A 22534-nucleotide genomic window follows, 5' to 3' on the forward strand; every position below is an offset into this window, starting at 1 on the left:
AGATCTGAGCAAAACAGGAACAATTCAAGTGATGTAGGTTTTTTATGCAGGAGTGGGGAATTAGAAATCCTGACTGTTTGAAAAACTAGACAGAAATATCACTTGTAGTCAAACACAAAAAAAAACAAAAAAAAAAAAAAAAAAAACCCAAGAACCAAAATACCAATGAGATGAGTTTCTTGTAGAAATCAAAAAAATATTTCACGTAGTGCTAAAATCAGAACAAAGACTAATAAAAATTTTAAGAAGTTTTATATTTAAATTTCACAAAATAAGAAACATTTCCTAAAACATTTACAATTGTTTTCTTGGTACACAACAAACAAACACTAGAACAGAATATTCTTCATTAATCACTTAACATGAACGTTTCCACGAATACTAAGAAAACAGATCTTGCAAGAGTAACATTTTAAATAAATTTCTATGCATAATAGGAAGAATAACGTAGCAGATTTTATAGCACAGATATAACTTGTGAAAAGTGTGATAGAGCTAAAAACAATACAATTATTATGAATCTCCAATATTTATCACTGAAAGAGTTTGCTTCGCAGAGCTTCTTTAATACACAAAAGACAAAGATCCCTGAATTACAAAAAGTGGTCACAAAGGTACTCCAACTCTTACCTTTGTTTTAATTTTTGACAGACAATCAGGATGTGTGTTAGCAGGCCACAAAGTGTAAAGTGCATTAAATGATCTATCTCAACATTAAAAAAAACAAATAAAACCATCAAAAACCTAATAGTACAGTAAACAAAATGATAATTAATTTCCTACTCTAAAAAGTTATTCCAGTTCTCCATTTTTGTTTGTTTCAAGATTTTTCACTGATGTTATGTGCAGCTTTGCTAAATAATTAGTCTTTGGAGGCAACATCCTCCAAAGAAAAAGTTAAGTAAAATGAAAATCTGCACTTTGCAATAGCAGCTCTCTTCAAGTTAGTTTGTCATCGTAACTTGTTGCTTTAATTAAGGTTATTGCTGTTATATGAAAATATATTATTGTCCATTCTGCACACCACAGACATGATGACAAAATATATTTGTGCAATTCAACAAACTTGAGCAAAAGAAACAGAAATTGCTATCTACCTTCAAGAGAAAACTGTGGTTCAGAGTAGTTACCTAAGGGGTATTATCCTCAAGCTGTTAAGACACACCTTTCTAAAACCACTCAGATTCCCAGCTGGATGCTAACTTTTATTAGCTGGCCTATATATTGTTTCTGTAATTCAACGGTTAAAAGATACTAGCCTCAGTATCTTTGTGAGACAAAATCCATACTGGGACTGAATTTACAGCACTGAAATCTATAGTTTTTGCCATTATTTCAATGGAAACAGGATCAGACCCATTGCCTTGTCTTTAATAGCAGTTAAACATCAAATATAAATAAACATTGAAACATTTTCTGTTGACAGGCTCTAGGACAAGACAACCCTTAGTTGCTGCCAACAAAGAGCAAAGCAGATTATAACAAATGTTGGGTTAAAAAGTTGTGTTCAATCCTGTCATATGTGAAAAAGTCAATATTTCAATGTATTTACTACAGTAAAGGTGAAATTAAAAAAAAAAACAATTATTCCAGTTTGTATCCAAAGGCTTAGAGTTCTGTGACTATCATCCTATTAGAAAGACAGCTTCACTTCATTTAAAATGTTTTAGTTTAACACTTGGCTGATATTTTCAAACATAGGTCCCTAAAGATAGATACCTAAAGTGAAATGTTGACTCTGTCTAAATCTGTGCAAAACTCCCATTAACTTCAGTGGGGCCAGATTTTACGCATGATTTTCACAGCATCCATAACTTCCACTAGCTTCCATGGGATCTGAAGGTTTTCAGCATCCCTGGATATCATGTCACATTTATCTATTTGAAAGTGTTGAGCTCTGGCTCTTGTACATGATAACAGCAAGGTTTCCATAAAATTGGAGAAAGGGGAAGATATAGACTATCTCCAATTGTCAGCAACAAATGGTACAGATTCTGTTTTCCTTAAGTTGCTATGCTATTTTAAAAAGTTAATACCCTGTAGTCTATATAATTTCATCACCAATGTCACACAACTGTTTAGAATGAAACTTCTCTGGTGTAAAGTACATGAAGTTGCTTTGAGTATATTTTAATTTGATACACTTAACTTTTAAATTAATGTAAAATACCTTAATTTTTTAAGTTCTAAAATATACCATCACCCAGGGAAATATTTTATCAGCTATACTTGGCAATAGAGCGCCACTGGCCCAATATTTGTCAAGATTTTAATGGCTGCATAACCTAAATGTAATAGGCAACATGTACAAATAAATCAGTGCATTTAATAAAAGCAACAAACAAACAAACAGTTTCAAAGCTATGGTTTGAAAACAGAGAGGATGTTATTTCGCTGGTCTCAGGATGGCAATATACAAATTATTTTTCAGGATTCTTCAGGAACTGTGCTTGCTTTACATCCATAAGAAAGGCTGTCATCACTACTGTGTCCAAGCCTGGAGGATGAACTACAGAGAAGAGGAGAAAAAAAATAAAAAATAAAGAAAGGAAATTGGTTTTCACAACACACTCAAAGCCTGAGTAACAGAGGAGAACTTTAATTATCTCCAGTCACAAAGAGAGACAGGAAATTTGGACTTTTAATTAGCCATTTGGAGTGCAGTTGGATATTTTTTTAGCAAGATAATTTAAACGCGAATAATTCAAGTCTGACTAAATGAAATTCACATAATCAGAATGCAGATAATTGAATTTCTACTGCATTCATTAATTCAGTGTGGAGGTGTGTGTGAAGACTTCTATGATGAGCTGTCACAGCTCAATAAAATCTCAGTCAATTAATTTTTTCATTATCTTAGTATTACATCAACAAAAAAGTAAAGTCTGTGTATGTATATATGTATGTATATTGGAATGTAAGGAAGAAAGAAAGTAACCTCTCTGAATCAGAATCTGCATCATTTTTCTCTCTTTTTTTCTCTTCTTGTTCGATAGGAAAACGTCGTTTCAAAGAGGCAAATGTATTAATCGCATCTGCAACAGAATATTTTGTCTGTCCAGATACACAAGCCTCCATATCTTCTGTACTTAGCTGAGTCTGTAAGAAGAGGTGAAGTCTACTGTCCGAAAGTAATAATGCATTTTGTAGAATCCTTTAAAAAAAGAAAAATACACAGAATTACTAGAACACTTTCTCAATGGTGTCCTGCTTTTAAATGAATCCCAAATTAGTTTCAGAATGCACTGCACATAATAGAATGATTAGGTATGTGTTACCTTTTTATTACATTATCTGGAATTTTAGGTGAGTAAAAACATGAAGCTAATAGTTAAGAACATCTGTTATAAGAATAACTTCAAGGGCGTTTCTTCCATTTAACCATCTGTTATTACCATGTGGATCAATTAAATGATTGTAAGGGGGGCAAAGGCACATGCACTTATGGAAATTTGGTCTCTATTCAAGAATTGTCTATATATTTTTAAAAATACTAATCTACTCTAAAATTTTAATTGCCTGATTTCTGTTGGGAGTGGGAAAAGATAAAGGAGTTTAAAAGCATAAAAAGTCAGGAGTCTGAAATACCTGTGAAATAGAATGTATGTGCACCAACAAAAACTAGAAGTACATATTTACACTTTTACAAATTTGTATATATTTAAAGGATAGTAAAAATGCCATTGATTTAAATCTGTTTGTAAAATGTTTTCATTAAGTTCAGACAATACTCTTCATTTTAGCTGTTTTTTTAAAAAGTCTATCTTCAATTGCAGTTTGTATTTGTGAAAATTAGCCTTCAAATGCATTTAGCATGCCCTGTTTAATCACATGAACTGTGTAATCCAAGCACAATGCATTCAAAAAAACTGGAAAGTTAGAATTACTCTACAAGGACTGAAATCTGAGCATTCGCATTGCTACTTTGAAAATGCAACGCTCCTGCAATATTTGTATAAAGAACAAATTGCACAATATGCCTATTCTAACATGATTAGCAGCAGACAATAAGGGCCCATTCCTACAAAATGCTAATGTACATGTGTAACTTTACTCATGGGAGTAGTCTTTTTGAGCTCAGTGGGAATATTCAGCATTTGCAAAATAAGGCCTTATGACACTAATACTCATACTACATGCAATTTACTGAAATATATTTAAGCTAGCCAGAACAGTTCAGAATTTCCTACTTAAAAATATTTAGGATAGGTTTTAGTTACCAATATCTTTTCCATTTAATGATCATATTTGGCAACATTATCTGTATACAATCGGATACAAGATTTGACAATAACGTAAGAACTGGTGAAAGCAAAATAAATAAATAAATACAAATCAGTTGTATTATACAAGTACCCTGATTAACATGAAATGTACAACAGACTGGTTCTTTCAAGATTACCACGTGTTGGTAATATTTTTAACATAAATGAACTCTGAAAACTGTTCTCTATTATGACCAACATACTGGTAATAATTAATGCAATATACTTAAGGATTTCTGTCTTTAGGCTAAAGCAAAGCAAAATGAGAAGACACCTATATGTAACTGTAATTTTGAGGGTATTGTGTGTGTCTGCATACACACACATGCACTTGAAATTGATAAGTTTTCAGTGATGAAAAATATTTGCAGTGGGCCATAATGATCTACCACACTACATGTGAAATTATACCAGAGAAAGTGGGGCTGCAACAGGGGCCAGTTTTTGGTACTGTCAAGATAAGCACATTTTTAAACATGGTAACATCCAGCTTTTATTCTGATAAACTTACCCATAATTTTCTTAAAACTAGACATCACAAATATAGTCTCTTGAAATCCATGCTTACAAAATATTAATTCTCAGTACATTTAAAAACAACTTCTCAGTAACCCAAAATAAACCTACCTAATAGTCTACAAAAATGAACCAAGCCACAGAATTTACAAATCCACACCCCTCCCTCCTCGACAGCAATAGCTTCATGAATACAGTTTGAAAAGCCATCATTCATTGGCCACTCCTGGTCAATGTGAAATCCCAAACAAGAAATGACACAAACATCACGAAACAAAAAGAAAAAAAAATCATGCCACACAATAAATATAGATTGATAGTGTAAGAACTGGAAGTGTAAACTCATTCCTTTTGTTTGGGTTTGTTTCCTTAAAATAAATCTTACTAGTGTTTCCTTTCCAAAGTTAAAAACAGATAACATTGAGGAGATTCACATTTTTGCAATATTAACATCTGCATTTCTAATTCAGAGTAATATAGTACAAGCAAGCCCATTTAATTCAACATGCATAAGCTTTAGTTTCCCTGAAGATTTTCATGTATTGTACCTTTAGTAGTTTCCTGCCATCTAGGCTAAAACACAAGTAACTAACTGTTCATGAGATTACACTATACTTGCAGCTTTGTTGCTGTTTGAAATGTATTTTATTTTCTTTATAAAATAATGGGTAATCTTTAAAATTGATTTTAGATGGTTTGAGGCTTTACACCACAGAAGTAATGAGCACTAATGTCAATGATATCGGACACAAATTCATTTTAGCTTTATTTCATGTCCAGTGCAATTCTACTAAGCCTTGAACTGCTGAAGCACTGTTATTAACTTGCTGGTAACCTAACACATGGGAACAGCAAACAAAAGTGATAAGAGTACAGGTTGATCAAGACCTCAAGGCTACTGTCCTTTTTCTGCACCAATTTTACTTTACATTGGACTCATCATTTCAGAGTTATTTTCTTTTCTGCTTAATAGTGCCATCTGGAGGTTAAATTAGTGAAGAAACACAGAAAGGAAGAATTCGAGAAAGATGTTCATTAAACCAATCACACAGTATATAAGGAAAACATTAGAGCTCCTTACTAACCACTATAAGCCAACTTGTGAGCAGTCATATATGCACTCTTCACCTAGATGTGTCCTTGGAATGCCTTATCTACCCTTTGTTTGAGAAAGGACAACTTTTGCTTTTTTCCTTCTGAACTAGCCGCTTACTTTGCTTGAAGGATGTAATTAAAAAGCAATCAAAATGAAAAATCAAGTGTCTGCACTATCCATTTCTAGTTCTGTTTTTATGTTCAAAATATTCATACCTCCAAAACAAGAACATTCATGCTTTGTCACCAGTTGTTATTAGTATTATTGAATATTATTGTTACAGTAGCACTCAGGGGCCTCAACTAGGTCAGGACCCCATTGTGCTATGCCGTACAAGCACACAGAAAGTGACAGTCCCTGCCCCAAAGAGCTCGCAGTCTAAAAGACACGATATAACGTGTAGATGACACAGCAGGGGTTGGGTTCAGGTCAGGATGGGGATGAAAATGAGTCAACATGCTTAGGTTGAGTTCGGGTCAGGCTTTAAAATTAGGCCTGAGAGACTGGGGGCAGGCACAGGGTCACAGGAAGCCCTGGGGATGGCACGACAGGGTGGTGGTAAACAGTCCTTTCTTGTTTACATGGGCCACTGACTGGTGGAGGTGCTGCCACCAGGAGAGGGGGCACTGTATTCTCACGAGCTGTTTCCCTCCTTAAGACACACACACAAATGGTGCGGCTCAGGTGTGAGCAGAGAGGCACAACATGGCCAACTGGGTCCTGCCCTACACCTCACCCCTCCTGCCCACCATGGAGGCTTTCATGGGGCTCTGCAGATGGGTACCCACCTTACACCGCCCCCTTGGCCCGTGCCTGCACCCAGTAGGGCCGGGTGGGAGGTGGTAGCAGAGGAGAGAAGGAGGCTGCCCCATGCCTGCATGCTATGGGGCTGTCCTGCTGCATGGCTGCCCCAGCTGGGGGTTTGGAGGATTGAGGCCCCTCTGGGATATAGACAGCCCTGGGCTTCTTGGGGCAGCTGCATGGTAGGGAAGAGGCGTGGGCCAGGTTTGTGAATGGCAGAAGCACATGAGTCTGTTTGCAGCACTCTGGCCATGCTAGCTCCTACTCCTGCTGCTCCATGCCTGACCTTGCAACCCGACAAGGACTGACTATAAGGGTCAGCTCAGCTGTGAAAATGACTTGCCATTCTCAGGTTCAGGTTAGATTCAGGTCAGCTGTGGTGTGGTTGGGTTTGGGTCGACCTTTAAAATTAGGCCCGAGCAGACCTCTTAATAAAATTCCAACTGAGATGCAAAAGAAAGGATGTAGATTTTGAGGTAGTGATGTATATACTGCATGAGGAATGTTCCCTCTTCCCAGCTAAAGCGAGAACATTTACAAAAGGCAAAACATGTGTTGTGTCTTATTTGGACAAAGGCCAAAATCTGGCTTTCTTCAGTGTGATTTTATTAGGTATATTATACACTGTTCTGCTGGAGGAGAACAGCATATGGCTGAACAGTACAGCTTAATCCTAACTAAAGATTTCCTGTATCTACTGTAACCTAATATAATGACAGATGCACACTTGAATGTGTGTGGAAGGTTAACACTCTGATTTCGTTTTCAGCAAATTTACTCTGCCCATTTACATCAGATCATGAAGGGGAGGGGGGAATAAAACCTACCAAAAACTCCTGATCACAGCCTGTGTTCTGGTGCCCTCTATTGAACACACACACACAGATTCAGACAGAGAAAATGGGGAAATACACAGGCCACAGTCAATAAAGCTCTATCTTCCTCTGTTGCAAAATGTCCTAGATTTCCTCATATGTTTCATAAAAGAGGAAATGGTATTGATAACAGGCCAGTGTGAAAGGCAGCAGGTACTAGCTGGGAATATGAAGAAGAGAATTTAACTAACCAGAGAAGCTAGGAGTAGCTGCCAGATCCCAAACTAAATGTTACTCACTTCAGCACAACACACCAAATTTGAAATAGTTGAAGCATTCTACTCAGAATAATGCTAATAGAAAGATGGGGCCCGATTCTGCATCCCTTACTAGTATGAGTAAACCTTACATGAAGTCAACAGCCCTGGTTCACTATTGTCCTATACCCTGTGTAGTCATTTATACCAGTGCAAAGTGAGAGTAAACAACAAGCAGATCAGAATGGTAATGTTTAATACCCACTTTTCACTGATGCAAATGACTACACAAGGTACAAGGCAAAAGTGAACCAAGCACAATGGGACTCCACACATTATATTTATGCATGCGAGGTAGGGAGGCAAGATTAGGAACTGGTTTGGTGAATCATCAGAGGACTTTTCAAAACATTATTTATATCTGTTTCCATATTATGACAAGAGATTAAGCTGTAATATTAAGCACGTTTCCCAGTTGTAATTACCAGGAATAGCTACTCTCAAGAGATTACTAATTGATATTTCCCTTTTTTTCTATACCACGTATTGGTGTGAGAAAATAACTCCAGTTTCAATCAATAAAAGCAAAATAATGGAATGCAACTTAAATAAAATAAATTACTTTTGGTAAATACATACTGGAGTTATAATAAACAGGAATGTAAATTATCATTCAGGTAATTTTAGGCCCCAAAATTAAGTTTTGTGCAGAACAAACGGGTGAAAAGAAACACGGTCTTACAAAACTTAGTATTAATAAAAATAATTTCTTGATTTTTTTGGCCCCCTCTAATTCAGTAATAAGGTTTTTTTGTTTCAGTTTAAAGGAGCATAACAATACAGCGTCTTCAGTAATATTTCCAAGGGGAAATGTGTAGTTTTCCTCATTCCTAAAAAGTAATTTATGACTGAAAAAGCAGCAAACTGACATCTGGCTAATGCAGGCAGAGTTCTCAAACATTGAACTTGACAGTAACAAGGGCTGAGTTCTACAGTTCTTTTGTCAGTCAGAATGATAATCACCTATCAGACAAGCAGGATCAATGCTGGAATATATGATAAAACCAGATTCATCCAACTCCAGTTTCCAGCATGAATTATAATGCTTTATTTTTTGTTTCAAACTATGGGCCAAATCCTTGCCCTGATTTATGCTGCAGGAAGAGCTACAGAAACCCCATGTGTCTAAATAAGAGCTAACTGATCCAGGAGATGATGTGTGGAGGTGGGGACAACAGAGCTCCACATTCACTCTCCAGCTGGGTGGTACAGAGTGCTTCAAGGGTGGGGAGAAGAAACCTCATGCAAATGAGTCTCCTCTTCCCAGCAGCCCTTCACAAATCCTCACCCCTCTGTCTGTGGGTGTCCTGGGAATTGTCCCAGTAACCTTCCCACACAGAGGTGGACGAAGGAGAGGAAAAACAGAAAAAAGCTAGGGATGGAGGGCTACATTTTCAAAAGTGACTAAGTGATTTAGGAACCTAAGTCCCATTTTCAAAAGCAATTTAGGAGCCTAAGACTCAGTGAGGTGTTCTTGAAAATTTTACCCATGGCCCCATCTTCCTGAAGCTGATTGGCACATAGGGCTTGGGATCCCTATTCTGCTCATTCCCATAAGCAAATGGCAGTGGGTGGTTGTGTGTTGTTCTGCCGGACAGGCACCTGTCTCCTGGCCCTGGATAAACAGCTGACTTTTCCTGTTTTGGCGTGGAGGGTCCCATTCAGTTTCTCTGTGACAGATTTCCCTTACTGCTCCCCCTGGAATAATGGAGGCACCAAACTGCTGCGTGGGAGGTGGATAAGGGCTGGGGGTCTGCATAAGTACTACTTGCTGCCTCAAAGGATATTCTGTCTGCCTCAGGAAGCGGTTGTTTACAGATGCACAGCCTGGTGGTTCTGAGGAGATGCTGAGGGCTCTGTGCTATAGACACTGTGAGGCCCATAATTTAGACTTAAAGCATTAAGCAGAGTCAAAAAAAGGTCCATAAATGTACATAAAATCAACGCAGAGGGAACTGTCAGGCCCCAGACTAACCATACACCAGTGCCACTAGTTTAAATTGTTGGAGCATGTGTCATATAAAAAAAATCTGCAGTAATCCAGTGCTGAAATTATGCAGATCTCACACTTGTCAATGAATCACATAAATGCAGCTTCAGGAAAAGAACTCACGACATTTGGTTCCAAAAAAAGAATAAACCAACACTCTCAAAAATAGAGGCCTAAGAAGCTGCATGCTAGTTCAGCCAGTGGAGAGAATCTTTCTACAAACAGGGACATGTCTGACATTCCATGCAGCAGAGGGCAGCACTACAGGATGTAGATGCCAAGCCAATTCAGCCTAACAACTATATTTTCTAAAACTCCTTTCAAGTCTAGCTTTCCCCTGTGGCTGAGAGTGTCTGGGAGAATGGTGCCACCTTTCACGCAGCATTGAAGCACAAACATTTAAATCATTACTATAAGAGGAAAAACCCAGTTTAAAAACTGTAATGCCCCAAACACTAATAATTTTGATGTTCTTGGAGTAACGGACTTGAGTTGAAATACTCAACATTCTCCTCTCACAATACTCAGTTAAACTATAGATGTCCAAAAAGCTGAAAGAAAGTAAATCTCTGTTTTAATGTCACTTCTGGAAACACAGCCATTGGATGGAAACACATTGGGTCCCGTAATAGAAGTCACTGTTAAGCAGTCTGGGGTGATCACTATTCCTACAAGTTTTATTTTAAAATTAGAGTATCTTTAAAAATAACAATTATCCACACAGTGGCACAAAGACGGCTGAGAGCTCAGACATGGATATGTGAACTACCGCAGGCTTTGTCCAGCCCATCAATAGTCGCAACTCTTGAATTGTTTTTTAATCAATGAGGTGGAGGGGAAATCCCTAGATCCGCCACCACTCTCTGCATTAGTATCATGTACCCTCAAGCAGTGTCATGACAAAAGTCCTGGACGACAGAGATTGGATATGACTCTATGCAAGAACAGACAAGACTGTTTCTGAAATGGCTAATGGGGTCACTATAGACAGGCATCCTCTTCCCAGTTATTGAGCACATTGCTAACACAGATTTCCTCTTGCTCTTCCCAAACTGGGAGCAAAGGATTCAGCTTAAAGCTACATGACAATGGCCAGGAAGAGCATGTGCCAAAAAGCATAGTAACTTGCTTAAAAATTCCTGCCTTTGCTATTATTGGTACAGCTCCACACTGGTAAGTGCTAGTGTTGACAGGAGACTGGCGATCTAACCCTCATGTCATCTAACCATGCTCAAAGTAGCTGGTGGCTAGTAGCAGCCTGATTTCACTAGTCGTCCCACCACTGCACTCACAAATGGAGCGGCACCAGTGATAGCAATGGTAGGACATTTTACAGATGGTAGAAAAAGCCACAAGATGGTACAAACACGGTTGCTAGCAAAACAGGTTTTAACATGGTTGGTCTCATGGCTAGAATGCTAGACTGGGATTCAGGTACCTTGGGTTCAAGTCCCAGTTTTGCAGTTAGCTGCTGGACAACTTTGGGCAAGAATCTGTGCCTCATTTTCCGCATCTGTAAAATAGAGATAATGATACTGACTTCTTTTGTAAAGTGCTTTGAGATCTACAGATGAAAAGCACTATATAACAATAGCTGTTAAACAGCCAGAGTGGTTGAGCTAAAACCATGTTAAAGTAGTTTTGAAAACCTTTTGCTAGCTCAGGTTGGAGCCTAGCCTAGGAGACTTTTTAAATTTTTTTTGGTCTATCCACAGTAGCCCTTTAAACAATGTTTTCACACGACATGTCCCTTGCAAGAACAGACAGGACTGGTTCTACTGTCCAAGTCTATACTATTGAAAATTACCCAAAAAATTTCTACCAGTGTTATGAGCAGTTCAGGTGAAGCAATCTTGGTGCTGGTGGGAGATCTAGTATAGACAACGATGCAGCAGCCTGTCCTGTTTTTGACCACTCTTTTAGTTATGCCTGCTGAAATCAAGCTTATTTGGCTTAGTGGTAAAAATGGCGCCAGCTGTAAGATCGCCTTATCTACACTAGGGGACACAAACATAGGTGTTAACCGCAGCTCAGCAGCATCAGTCATAGTACTAGAGGGATTTTTTTTTTCATCTAACCCACTGCAGAGAGTTTCCCCCAGACCACTGTGTTTAAGAAGAGTTTGCTAGAAAGGTGTTAACACTGGTTTCCTCACCACCATAAAGCTGTTTTTTTGCTTAAACATGTCTAGCTCATTCTTGAAAGCTAACAGATTTCACCAGAAGAGCATTTTCAACCAAAATAAGGCCATGAAATAATTTAAACATTGTGATGTTTTAAAAAATGCCCATTTATAATCAATACACTGAAATGTGCAGAACTTCAGCTGAAATTCCGTTGCAACAATTCAGCTAAAGGGGTTTATGTGTGAAAATGTGTCAATGAGAGACAGAGGAAATCTAAAAGTGCAATATATAATGCTGACCACAAGATGGCTCTCATGTACAGGAGATGAGCTGTGCAATACAGCAAATCAGTAACTTCATTAAACAATAAAAAACACACGAAGCCTAAAATGCAGTACTTACTTCTCAAGAAATTCTTGTAGGCCCTGTCGACGATGGTCCACATGATGGGGATTATTCATATTAAAAAAGGGAGTTTTAGGTGGAAGTTCAGGCAATTGGCTTTAAAAAATAAAATACATAGTTAAAACCAAAAATGAAGTGGCTGAGAAAAAAAGTTTATGTTAACAGTATTGCCAACCCTAAGGATCCAAAAAGCATGAGTCAGGCCCCAAAAAATCATGAGCTTGACTTAAAATCATGAAATTTTGAAAATAATGAATTTTGGGTTCTTTTTATTTGCTTTCTGGTTTTTTTTACCCTTTAGGGGTCACATTTTCAGCTTTTTCCAGAAGAGACAAGAGCTAGAAACTTACTATTTATTAAAATAAAAACGGAAGTAATCACATTACTCCAGGAGCTGGGATTTTGAGAGGATGGGGGAAAACCCAAATATAGCTAGATTTTCAATAAAATCATGTGAGCTGGCAACACCTAATTTTAGGAGGATAAATTATATCAGCAGGCAAAAGCAAAAAAAAAAAATCTTGGACAAATAGAAAGCAAAGCCAATATCTGCTAAATGGAAGGAAGAGAGAGAGAGAGAGAGAGAGATAAATGTATCTTTCTGTACACATTTTATCATTTTGGGAGGTGGTCAGCTACCACAGTGATAAGGACCATATGAAAACCTAGTATATAGACACCTAGACTCCGCAGTTGGATCAGGAAAATCTAGAGCGGTGTAATTTACATTTTTTTATCTTTAGTGATTTATTAAAAGCACTAGCTATTCAAACTTGTATGCAATAAAATATAAGATTAAATGTGTTAGACATGACTAGTTCTGGGGAATAGCTACCAAAAGGCAATGGTGGAGGCATAGGTGCAGGAACTAGGGGTGCTGTCTTGAAGTGGTTTCAATCATATACAAGGTTTACAGTTTGGTTCAATGGCTCTCAGCACCCCCACTATATAAATTGTTCCAGCACCTCTTGGTGGAAGCCCCATTGCTTGAAAGATTTAATTCCAGGCCAGGCAGAGTACGTCTACACAGTGATAAAAAACTTGTGGGGCTCAGGTTCTGGGCTGAAAAATTGCTGTGCAGACATTCAGGTTCAGGCTGGAACTCAAGCTCTCGGAGGCCAGGCCACTATGTAGATATACCCGCAAAGCACTAGCAAATATATTGTGGAGAACAACCTTACACTGGTAGAGTATGGAGTATATGGGCTAATATCTCTCTCAACTCTAATTTATATGATTCTCTAGTAACAGTTCAAAACAGACAAAAACCCTACCGCTATGTGTGCCATCTGCAGAGTATTAAACTTGTATTTAATGGAAGAAGGTAGTTTTAAAAATCACTCACATTAGCACAGCATTCTTCTGAAGTCTCTGCCGTAGCCATACAAATTCTCGAAAGCGTCGCCTAACGCAAGATGTTTTCCTTGTAAAACACATGCTATTTGTCTGTTGGAAAAATCAGACTGATTACTTGTAAATCCTTTAGATTTCAGAAAACAGCATAGCTATTTGATACCAAAAACGTATTGAGAATTCTGTTTCTGAAAACTGAAGGATTGACTTCAATTCAGTTCACTATAAGAGCTATGTAAACAGTTGTATCTTGAACCGGACCAGGATCAGTTTCTAACTTCCTAGGGAATATATTTTTCTTCATTTTGTTTTGAAAGCAAAGAATGACCAGGATGAAGATGTCAATTACAGCAGGTCAAAAAGTTTGTCAGAAAATTATTTCCAACAGAAAACTCCAATTTTTCATTAAAAAAAAAAAATAGAGCTTTTTTTGTTTTGTTTTTTTAAAATAGCTCTGGTCATGATCCTGCAACCTCTTACTCATGCACATATGCTTCTTCCAATGCATAGTCCCAGTTAAATCAATAGGACTAGCATGAATGCTCGCTACACAGGGGAAAGCAATTGTAAGGACTGGATCCTTAGTCACCAGTCATTTGACTGTTTGCCCTTACTAAGATTAATGCTTTCCTCCCATACACATGTAAAAAGCACTGACAGGCTTGTGTCCTTATTTAGCAATCACATGACTTCATTCTCTCAAACTCTCACTTCAATATTTGATTAAATATGCAAGATTTTAGATGGGAACGGAGCAGGGAAGGGAAGGGAAGGGAAGGGAAAGGAAAGCATTATCTCAGTTTCCATCCACTGGGAGTTAATCAAAGATTTCTAAAAAGTCAGACCAAATCTGTTCAAGGTCCCTCTTCTCAGAAATGTTACCAGCTCTTTAGCTGCCAGTTCAGCCTAGTTGTTGAGTCAACCTTCTATCCCTGGTCCGCTCTTTCCCCTAAGCCATATGAGTCATTTGGCTACAAGCACTGCTCTAGAGAACCAACTTTTCTGTGAGTTGGAGAGTTTCCAAGATGATGGGATATATCCCAAAACACAGTTCGAGGAAGTAATTTTTAAGGAAGTATCCATTATCAGATTAATCCTCCTGGCTACTTGTAGCCAAAAGAATTGTATCCTGGGACAGTCCCAAAACATCTGAGCTCTGGGAGACCCCCCCCCCCCCACCCCAATCTCCAACAGCAGTTTGTTTTGGCAAGGTTCGTGCACTAACCTGTGTGAATGAAATATAATTTTCTGTTGAATCAGCCTTAATTGTAGATAAATAATAAAGCTTTTAATGTTTTGCAAGGCATTTCTCCATTGGCTAGGGTTCAAGAATACATACACATTTTTGTTCAATGCTTGTCGCAAGCAATCTAAATTAAGGAGGGGTTTTGGGCCAGGAAGTCATAACAAGCTACAGCTGGTCTGGTGAACCTAGGGAGCATTCTCCATACCTATAATAATTCTGGAATCCCTGGTGCTTCCAGCATAACAGGATCAAATATGTCCTTCAAGAGATGCATAAGCTGCAGGTAACTGCACGCAGCTCAACGAGGCCTGGTGTACTGCTGTTGGAGTGCTTGGAATGGCAGAAACTGAACCTCTGAGATCAACTGAGAGACCCTAATTATCCTCTTATGCATCCACTCGGTCCACATTACCAGTTTCTTGTCAGTTTTCCAAAGTGGGTTGCCCCAAAGTACAGCATCAATGTGTGACAAAGGATGGAATTTAACTTTTCTACCAAAGTGATCTGTGTGTGTCTGGTAGCCAATATTTTAGGAGATATTTTACGATCAAAACAGCAATAGGATGAACCCAGTAATCCTGCCATCATGAGGGGATGGAAGATATTTTTCATACCGCGAGTAGCAATCTCAGGATCTAGATTGAGGAAATTATTATAATCCCTTCAACATTTCATCCAACAAACTATGGTAATGGAAGAACTATCAACAAAATTTAATTAAATAAAATGTATGGCAGATTTAGGATATGATAGAATCACAATTTCAAATGTATCCATATTAGAATGTGGTAGAGTAAAATTATAAGCATTAAGAAAAACACTTAAAGTACTCAAGTACCACAAAGCAGGGCACAATGTAAATGTCTAGACACATTGAACATTTACATAATTATGACAATCAAGTAGCTTGGTAGATAAAACAGCTTCAGGAATTTTGCTTTTGAAGCAAGTAACTGGATTATTAATTGAAAAGAGATTTGTATAAACATGGATGCTTGAAGTCCAACGTTTTTTCTTACTATAATAAGACCAGTGACCATGCAAAGTCTGCCACATCAGTTTTTTTTGTTAAGAATTAGAACCATGAACAGTATCTGTCAGAGGATAGAGCATCCTAGAGCACACAAATGTGAGCCAGGGTGTATCATGATTGAATTCCCAGCTCTGCCACTGATTTGCTGCATGACTTTGGCAAAACTCTCCAACTTTGTTTCTTTAGCTGTAAAAGGAGCATCCCCCCCTGCCAGTGTTCCAGTGGCGCTCTAAAGCTTAACTCATTAATATTTCCAAAATGATCACAGCTTTGAATAGAATGCACTACATAAGTGCAAAATATTTTTATCCCGTTGTTTTTATACTTACATGAATGAATATCTCATAGTCTATATATGAATGCCAAGAGTCTTCCTTCTGTATCTTAGGGTCTCGTACCAAGACAGTTACAAATTCCTGTAAGTGCATAATAAATCAAGGAATTAGTTTGAGAATAAGAACGGAGCTTGATAGATTCTTTGATTGTTTCGCTTTTCCACAAATGACCGTGTTCAGACTAAAAGCTGAACTGCTGCTTTATAAAACGTTGCAATCCTTTAAAAGGAGAAGCAAAAAGCAATGAGTCATCTGAAATACAGAACATATCCAGGAAATTCTTTGCCAAACAGCTAGCTAAAAAGGGATTTTTTCAAATTAAATAACATTGTAGATTTTTGAACTGTCAAACACACTATATTCCTGGGGAACTCAGTAATCTGAGTGGCAACAAACTGATTATATAACTTGTAAATCACCGATTAAAAATAGTTGTGCAGCTATTTTTTCCAATGCCAATCACTCCATTAAATAAAAAGAGACTTTACAAAAACACTGTGTAGAATACATGACTATTACATATTATTAGCGTGCTGCTGAATTTACTTTTCCTCACCACTCTTTGTACAATTTTTATTTTAAAAAATGAATATTTTAATAATCAAGATCTCTGAAATTAAGATATATAAATGCTTAACTACCAGCCCAAAGAGGCAGGGATTGAAACAAATCATTCCCCCAGAGAACTGCCTTAGTAGAAAATAAAAACTGGACAGGATGCTCAAAGACATATGAATAGATTAATCTATTATTAACCTGCAGCTGGGGAGGAGGGAGGGGAAGAGACATAGATGGGGTAGAGGAGGGGGGTCTGATGTAAAACATTGGGGGACCACTGGATTAAGGACTAAAATATTGTAGATTACGTCAAGCCCCCCTCCTTTACCCCATCCATGTCCCCCCCTCCCAGCTGCGGCTGGGAGCAGGGCTGCAGTCGGGGCTGGGCCAAGAACCAAGGCCACAGCCATGTGCCAGGGGCCAAGGCCATAGCTGGAGGGATGGGAGGGTCAGAACAGAGTTTGGGGCTGGATGGCGCTCCCTCCCTGCCCCCCATGGGGTCTTGCCCAGGCCCTGCCACGTCCCCCCAAATGTTCCTCCGTGCCCCCGTATGGAGGCACACCCCACAGTTTGGGGACCTCTGCCCTAGTCTCTAGTGTGAACAGTTATACTGGTATAAAGGTGTTTATATATTAATGTTTGTACAAAACAAGCTATACTGATATAAATACCTCTGTAAATACCACTATAAATTTCTTCCACACTAGAGGGTTGCACTGATTTAACTATATCATTTTTCTATCAGTTTAGTAAAATCTGAGAAAAACTGTGTGAGACAAGCCTCAAAGAGCAAGACAGAGAATGGACTATGTCTCATGCTTGCGTGAGTGGCGATAACACTTTAGAAATGCTCTAAATTACATATAGAAACAAAGAAAAGAAAATCCCTTTAAGCTGTATTTTGGCAGGGGGAGGGGAAGAAGAAGAAGAGGAGAACTGCATCAGTTCTGTAGGTAAGTGAAACAATTCTGAGAAGAGGGGCAGAGTTACTGACAAACGAACTTATTTTAGAAGGAGGCTGTGGTTTTAAAAATGCAATGATCTGTTTTGAAAAAATGCATTTTTCAAAGAGAAGGCCAATTCTTCACGTGATATAATTTTTACTTCATTAAAGAACCACACTGATTGACATCTGCTGGGGGTCTCAGGGTTACTTATAGAATAATTTACACTTTTCTTTTCATAAATCAAAAAGTACCCGCACAGAGAGCTCCCAAGAATACTTCTACCCCCAACCCACAGATACCGGAAAAGACTGCTTCGTTCAACTGAATTCCTCTCTGCCTCCAACCCACACACACCCATATACCCTCAGCAGCAAACTGCTAAATAGACAAAGTGGATGTGTAAGAATTATGACACCCATTAGAGGAAAGGGTGTATTCAGGCTGAAAAAGCATTTGTGCATCAATCATATGGGAGCATTTGTGGTCTGGATTAAATAATTCATCACATGGAACAATTGTTTTCATGGTGATTCCATTTCCTCTTTCAGCACCAGAGAAATATTCAGGACCTGATTCTCCACTGTCCTGCATTTTGTGCAGCTTTTAACACCAGTGCAAATTGGATGTAAGACACCACTCTTCTGATCTGGTGGCATTTTATACAGGTGTCAATGACATGATGCAGAGCATCACAGACTATCATGTTTAGGGCCTGATAATCAGCAGTGTAAACTGGCATAGCTTCACTGAAGCCAACAAAGTTATCATGATGATTTCAACCAGCTGAAGATGTGGCTCTTAGTTTGCAGACCTATCACCTCTGGGATAACCACAGTTTTAAACTGAAAAAACAACACACAGCTGGAAAATGCAATGGGAGGAGGAAGGGGAGGGGTATTCCCTCTCCAAAACAGAAGAACTCGACATACCCAGTAAAGACCAGGGCAGGAGAAAAGTTCATCTCCCAATCCCAATGTCTAAACTGCATTTTCAATCCCATTCTAATCCTATTTTATGATCTGCATATCTTGCTCCCCATGCCTACATTTTGTTCTTCTCCTGCTAGATTTTCTGTTCCTTAATCTTGTTTTGTCTTCTTGTGTTTCAGTTTTTTCTCTGCTCCTCACCCTTCTATCTTCCTGCTCCATCTTAGGGCTATTCTTCTTCTAAATGCTGTTCTCTTTCTTTCCTCACCCCCCAAATACATCGCTTCAGCTACCTGAAAGAAGGGGATTCCACCAGGAACATCTAACTGGGCCACTGTTCTCTCCTTCCACTAAAGGCTTCTTCCCTGTAGGCAAAGTGGATTGAAGTCGTCTTGCAATCTGACCTTTGACTCCTTTCCTTTACCATTTTTCATATCATCTGCCCATCGGACCTCCTGTACATAGGTTTATTAAATTATATTATTTCCCAATAACCTTTAACTCCCACACCCTTTGCAACAGATCAAAAGAAACGTGTAAGTAAAATGTTGCTTTCAAAATCTGTTATTCCAAAGTTATATACCTTTTACACACACACACACACACACACACACACACACTCCTTTTTTATATACCTTTTAGGATAAATAATAAATATCTATTAACAGGTGCTTTGGTGTGATAGCTACAAGTTTTTTCTTAAATGATTCTATTACACAGTCTCCAAATACCCCCAAATCAACACCCCAATCATTTTATGGCCAAGTTTTGATTCAGCCCGAACCTCTATTTCTAGGGCAGTAATATACCAGTTAGACATCTTTCACATTCTATTTGTATAGCTAACAAAACAAGAAATGGGTTCTGTGGTGATTATGTACCTTAGTAACTGCTGGGTTCATCATAAGCTATACTGTTTTCCTATGAAGCATGTAGCAAAGAGCTAACTCAATGCTCAACTAATTACAGCAGGTTAATGAACCCAGGGTGAACTTCACTTATGAAATCACAATCTCAAGCTGACAAAATATAACAGTTGTTTTTTAAACCCACAAAAAATACCAAGGCTAAGGTGGGAGGGAAGCAGGATAAACATTAACTAGTGGGGGAAGTAAAGAAAATGTACAGCATTTCCTAATATCTGTGAGATTTTCCATATTAGTGACGTGGCTCCAAGAAGTGCTGAGCAACCACAACTATTATTACAGTCAGCACAGAACCAGGAACTGAATGCTTGAAATGCCTCCACCCCTTTCAACTTACACCAGAAAGTTGTTCTGCTTTACGTATACCAGTCTAGCTAAAGGAATACAAATCCTGTAGTGTGGATGCAGTTATATGGAATAAAAGGTGTTTAAATGGGAAGCTATACCAGCATGAGGCAGCTTCATACTTACTAACTGGGTCCAGATCAGGGCTAGTATAACTATTTCAGTTAAAAAGTCACCCTAACCACTACAGCAATACTGGTACAAAATCTGCATGTAGACCAGGCCTTATTCTAATTTAACGTGATCTGGCAGAGTGTTCGTCTGGGGTATTGGTGCTGTAAGGTGAGGCCGCTTTGTGATCAAGTCACAAATGTTACACAGAATATATGCTTAAAGTGCTGTTGTACTCTGAAAAGCATAGTTATTTCTAATGCAGTAGTACCTGGAAGCCATACTCAGGGATGAGAAGTCCCACTGTGCTAGGAACTGTACAAAGAACAAAGTGGAGAAAATGGCATCATGAGGTTTTCATTTATTCTCTCTGAGTAACTTTATAACAAAAAGCTAAGTTAATGAGTAAAACGTTTCCCCCCCAACTGCCAGTCCTTTAACCTTTACCTGGGATCCAACAGTCATGCTTGTTTTCTGGCTCAGACACCAGGGCCAGCTGTACAAATTCTGCAGTTAGAACTTAGGACTCATCTACACAGGGAAATTAAGTGGCAAAACTATACCGGTACAAATAAACTGATATAATTACACTGGCATTAACTCCCTGGGTAGACTCGCTAATTCCAGCATAAGAGTGGCTTTTTCTGGTATTGCTTAAACCACTTCCAAAGTGACATAAGCTGACCCAGAATAAGAGTGCCCAAATAGGGAATTGCCAGTATAACCACAGTGGTATAAATTCACACCTTACTTATAACAGTATAACTTTCCTGTGTAGACAAGGCCTACACGAGGAATTTTGTTGATTATGAGTGAGGCAGAATACAACTTCAGCTTACTTTCCTGTATCTGAAATAGCTATGTAGAGCTAACGTATCTGTCAGAACATCAAGCAGACAGAACCTGGAATACCAAAAGAAGTCCTAGCTATTTAATACGCAGGTACCAGCAATGCCTCTTTTCTGACCATAACTGCACTTTAATGCCTCTCTGCCTTTGTCTATACTAGCCTTTTCATCAAAATATTTCTCTCTGTTGCAAAGACTGGAGCTGCTCCACTGATAAGTGTACACAAGGCACCAGTGACATTATTACTACCATGTTGTCTGGAATCATAGAATCGTAGGATTGGAAGGGACATCAAAAGGTCACCTAGTTCAGTCCCCTGCACTTATGGCAGGATTAAGTATTATCTAATTCTAAACCATCCTGGATAGTTGTTGGGGCATTCCAGTCACATAGTGACACATGTACATGACACAATGGTAAAAACAATGCAGGTGGCTTTTCTACACTACCACATCCCCTGGTGGAGATGCATTGGTGTTGGCAAGTGTGGGAAATTTGTAGAGGAAAACGCTAGTGTAGACACAACCACTGAAAGTTGAAGGTATCAACAATCTTCTTGCTTCAATTAGCCCCAAGAGAAAGAATATGCTGCAAAAGGAACTGAAGCAAATGCAAGAAATGTTCTTCGGTTTGCTTCTGCTGCCAATTTCATTTGTTAATAACAAAGCATATTGCCCTGCAGTAGTTGGTGAGCCAGGTGCTCTGCACAAAGTTTGACAGCAAAAACACTAGGTCTCTGAAAAAGCATAAATAGCATGAAGAATGTTTTGCGGTGGGAGTTACATTTATAATCATAAAGTAGGAAATCTACCATGGAAATAGCTATCTTTAAAATGGTAAAAATTACTATGAAGGGGGAAAAAAAAAATCTCATTACTTAGCTATTTGCTTCATCTACTCGGTTGTGATTTCAGTCAAACCATTATAGTGAGGGAAGTATCAGGTGATAAACTCATGTTCTAGAGTGCCTGAAACCACAGTGGCACTCATCTGATTATTCACTAACACCAGGCCAGTCATTTTCCATGAAGCTCCCTAAAAAAAAAAAAAATTCTTCCAAAAAGTTTCCCTATTACTAGCAAAACAATGACATAAACTTCAAGGATGAAAATGGCCATGTAGCCATCACATTTCTCCAAAGCCATCCCAGCATTTCTGTTATACTACACTTTGAATTCACTGTCTGGAATCTCTCACCTAACAGATTTAATTCATACATTTAAAATTCAAATGTCCAATGTTGCCCTTCAAACTAGCCACTGGAGCTACTTTGACATACACAGTGGAATCTGCTATTTCGCTACCTCAAACACAACAAAACGGTAAGTGAAAAGGGAGGATTTGCTGTAGACAGGACCTAACCGTGTTTTAACTGTTTTCCAAATTGTGCCAAAATCCTGGACATAGAATCGTAGAAATGTAGGGCTAGAAGAGACCTTGAGAGGCCACCTCATCAACACCCCCATGCTGAGGTAGACCACTTAGACCATCCAGAACAGATGTCTATCCTCTTCCCCAGTGATGGGGATTCCACAACTTCCCTCAGTAACCTATTCCATCTCTCCTCTGGACTC

General features: G+C 38.5%; 1 protein-coding gene across 3 annotated transcripts in view; it reads right to left on the minus strand.

Annotated features, from left to right (window-relative positions):
- Positions 1 to 235: 235 nt before the first annotated feature.
- The window catches only part of SNX10 (sorting nexin 10), a 63746-nt gene continuing 41447 nt past the window's right edge, over positions 236 to 22534 (minus strand). For all 3 annotated transcript variants that reach the window (XM_067562027.1, XM_067562026.1, XM_067562025.1), the window contains exons 3-7: positions 16293 to 16379; positions 13677 to 13777; positions 12329 to 12427; positions 2939 to 3154; positions 236 to 2509 (exon numbers count right to left, since the gene is read on the minus strand). In XM_067562027.1, coding sequence (XP_067418128.1) covers positions 2428 to 2509; positions 2939 to 3154; positions 12329 to 12427; positions 13677 to 13777; positions 16293 to 16379 — 585 coding nt within the window. In that variant the 3' untranslated portion in view covers positions 236 to 2427. The remainder of the gene's footprint in view (positions 2510 to 2938; positions 3155 to 12328; positions 12428 to 13676; positions 13778 to 16292; positions 16380 to 22534) is intronic.

This window comes from Emydura macquarii, unplaced genomic scaffold (assembly GCF_026122565.2).
Source record: "Emydura macquarii macquarii isolate MOO-44397 ecotype Brisbane River unplaced genomic scaffold, CSIRO-AGI_Emac_v2 contig_2422, whole genome shotgun sequence".
In the NCBI taxonomy this organism is placed as follows: Eukaryota; Metazoa; Chordata; order Testudines; family Chelidae; genus Emydura; species Emydura macquarii.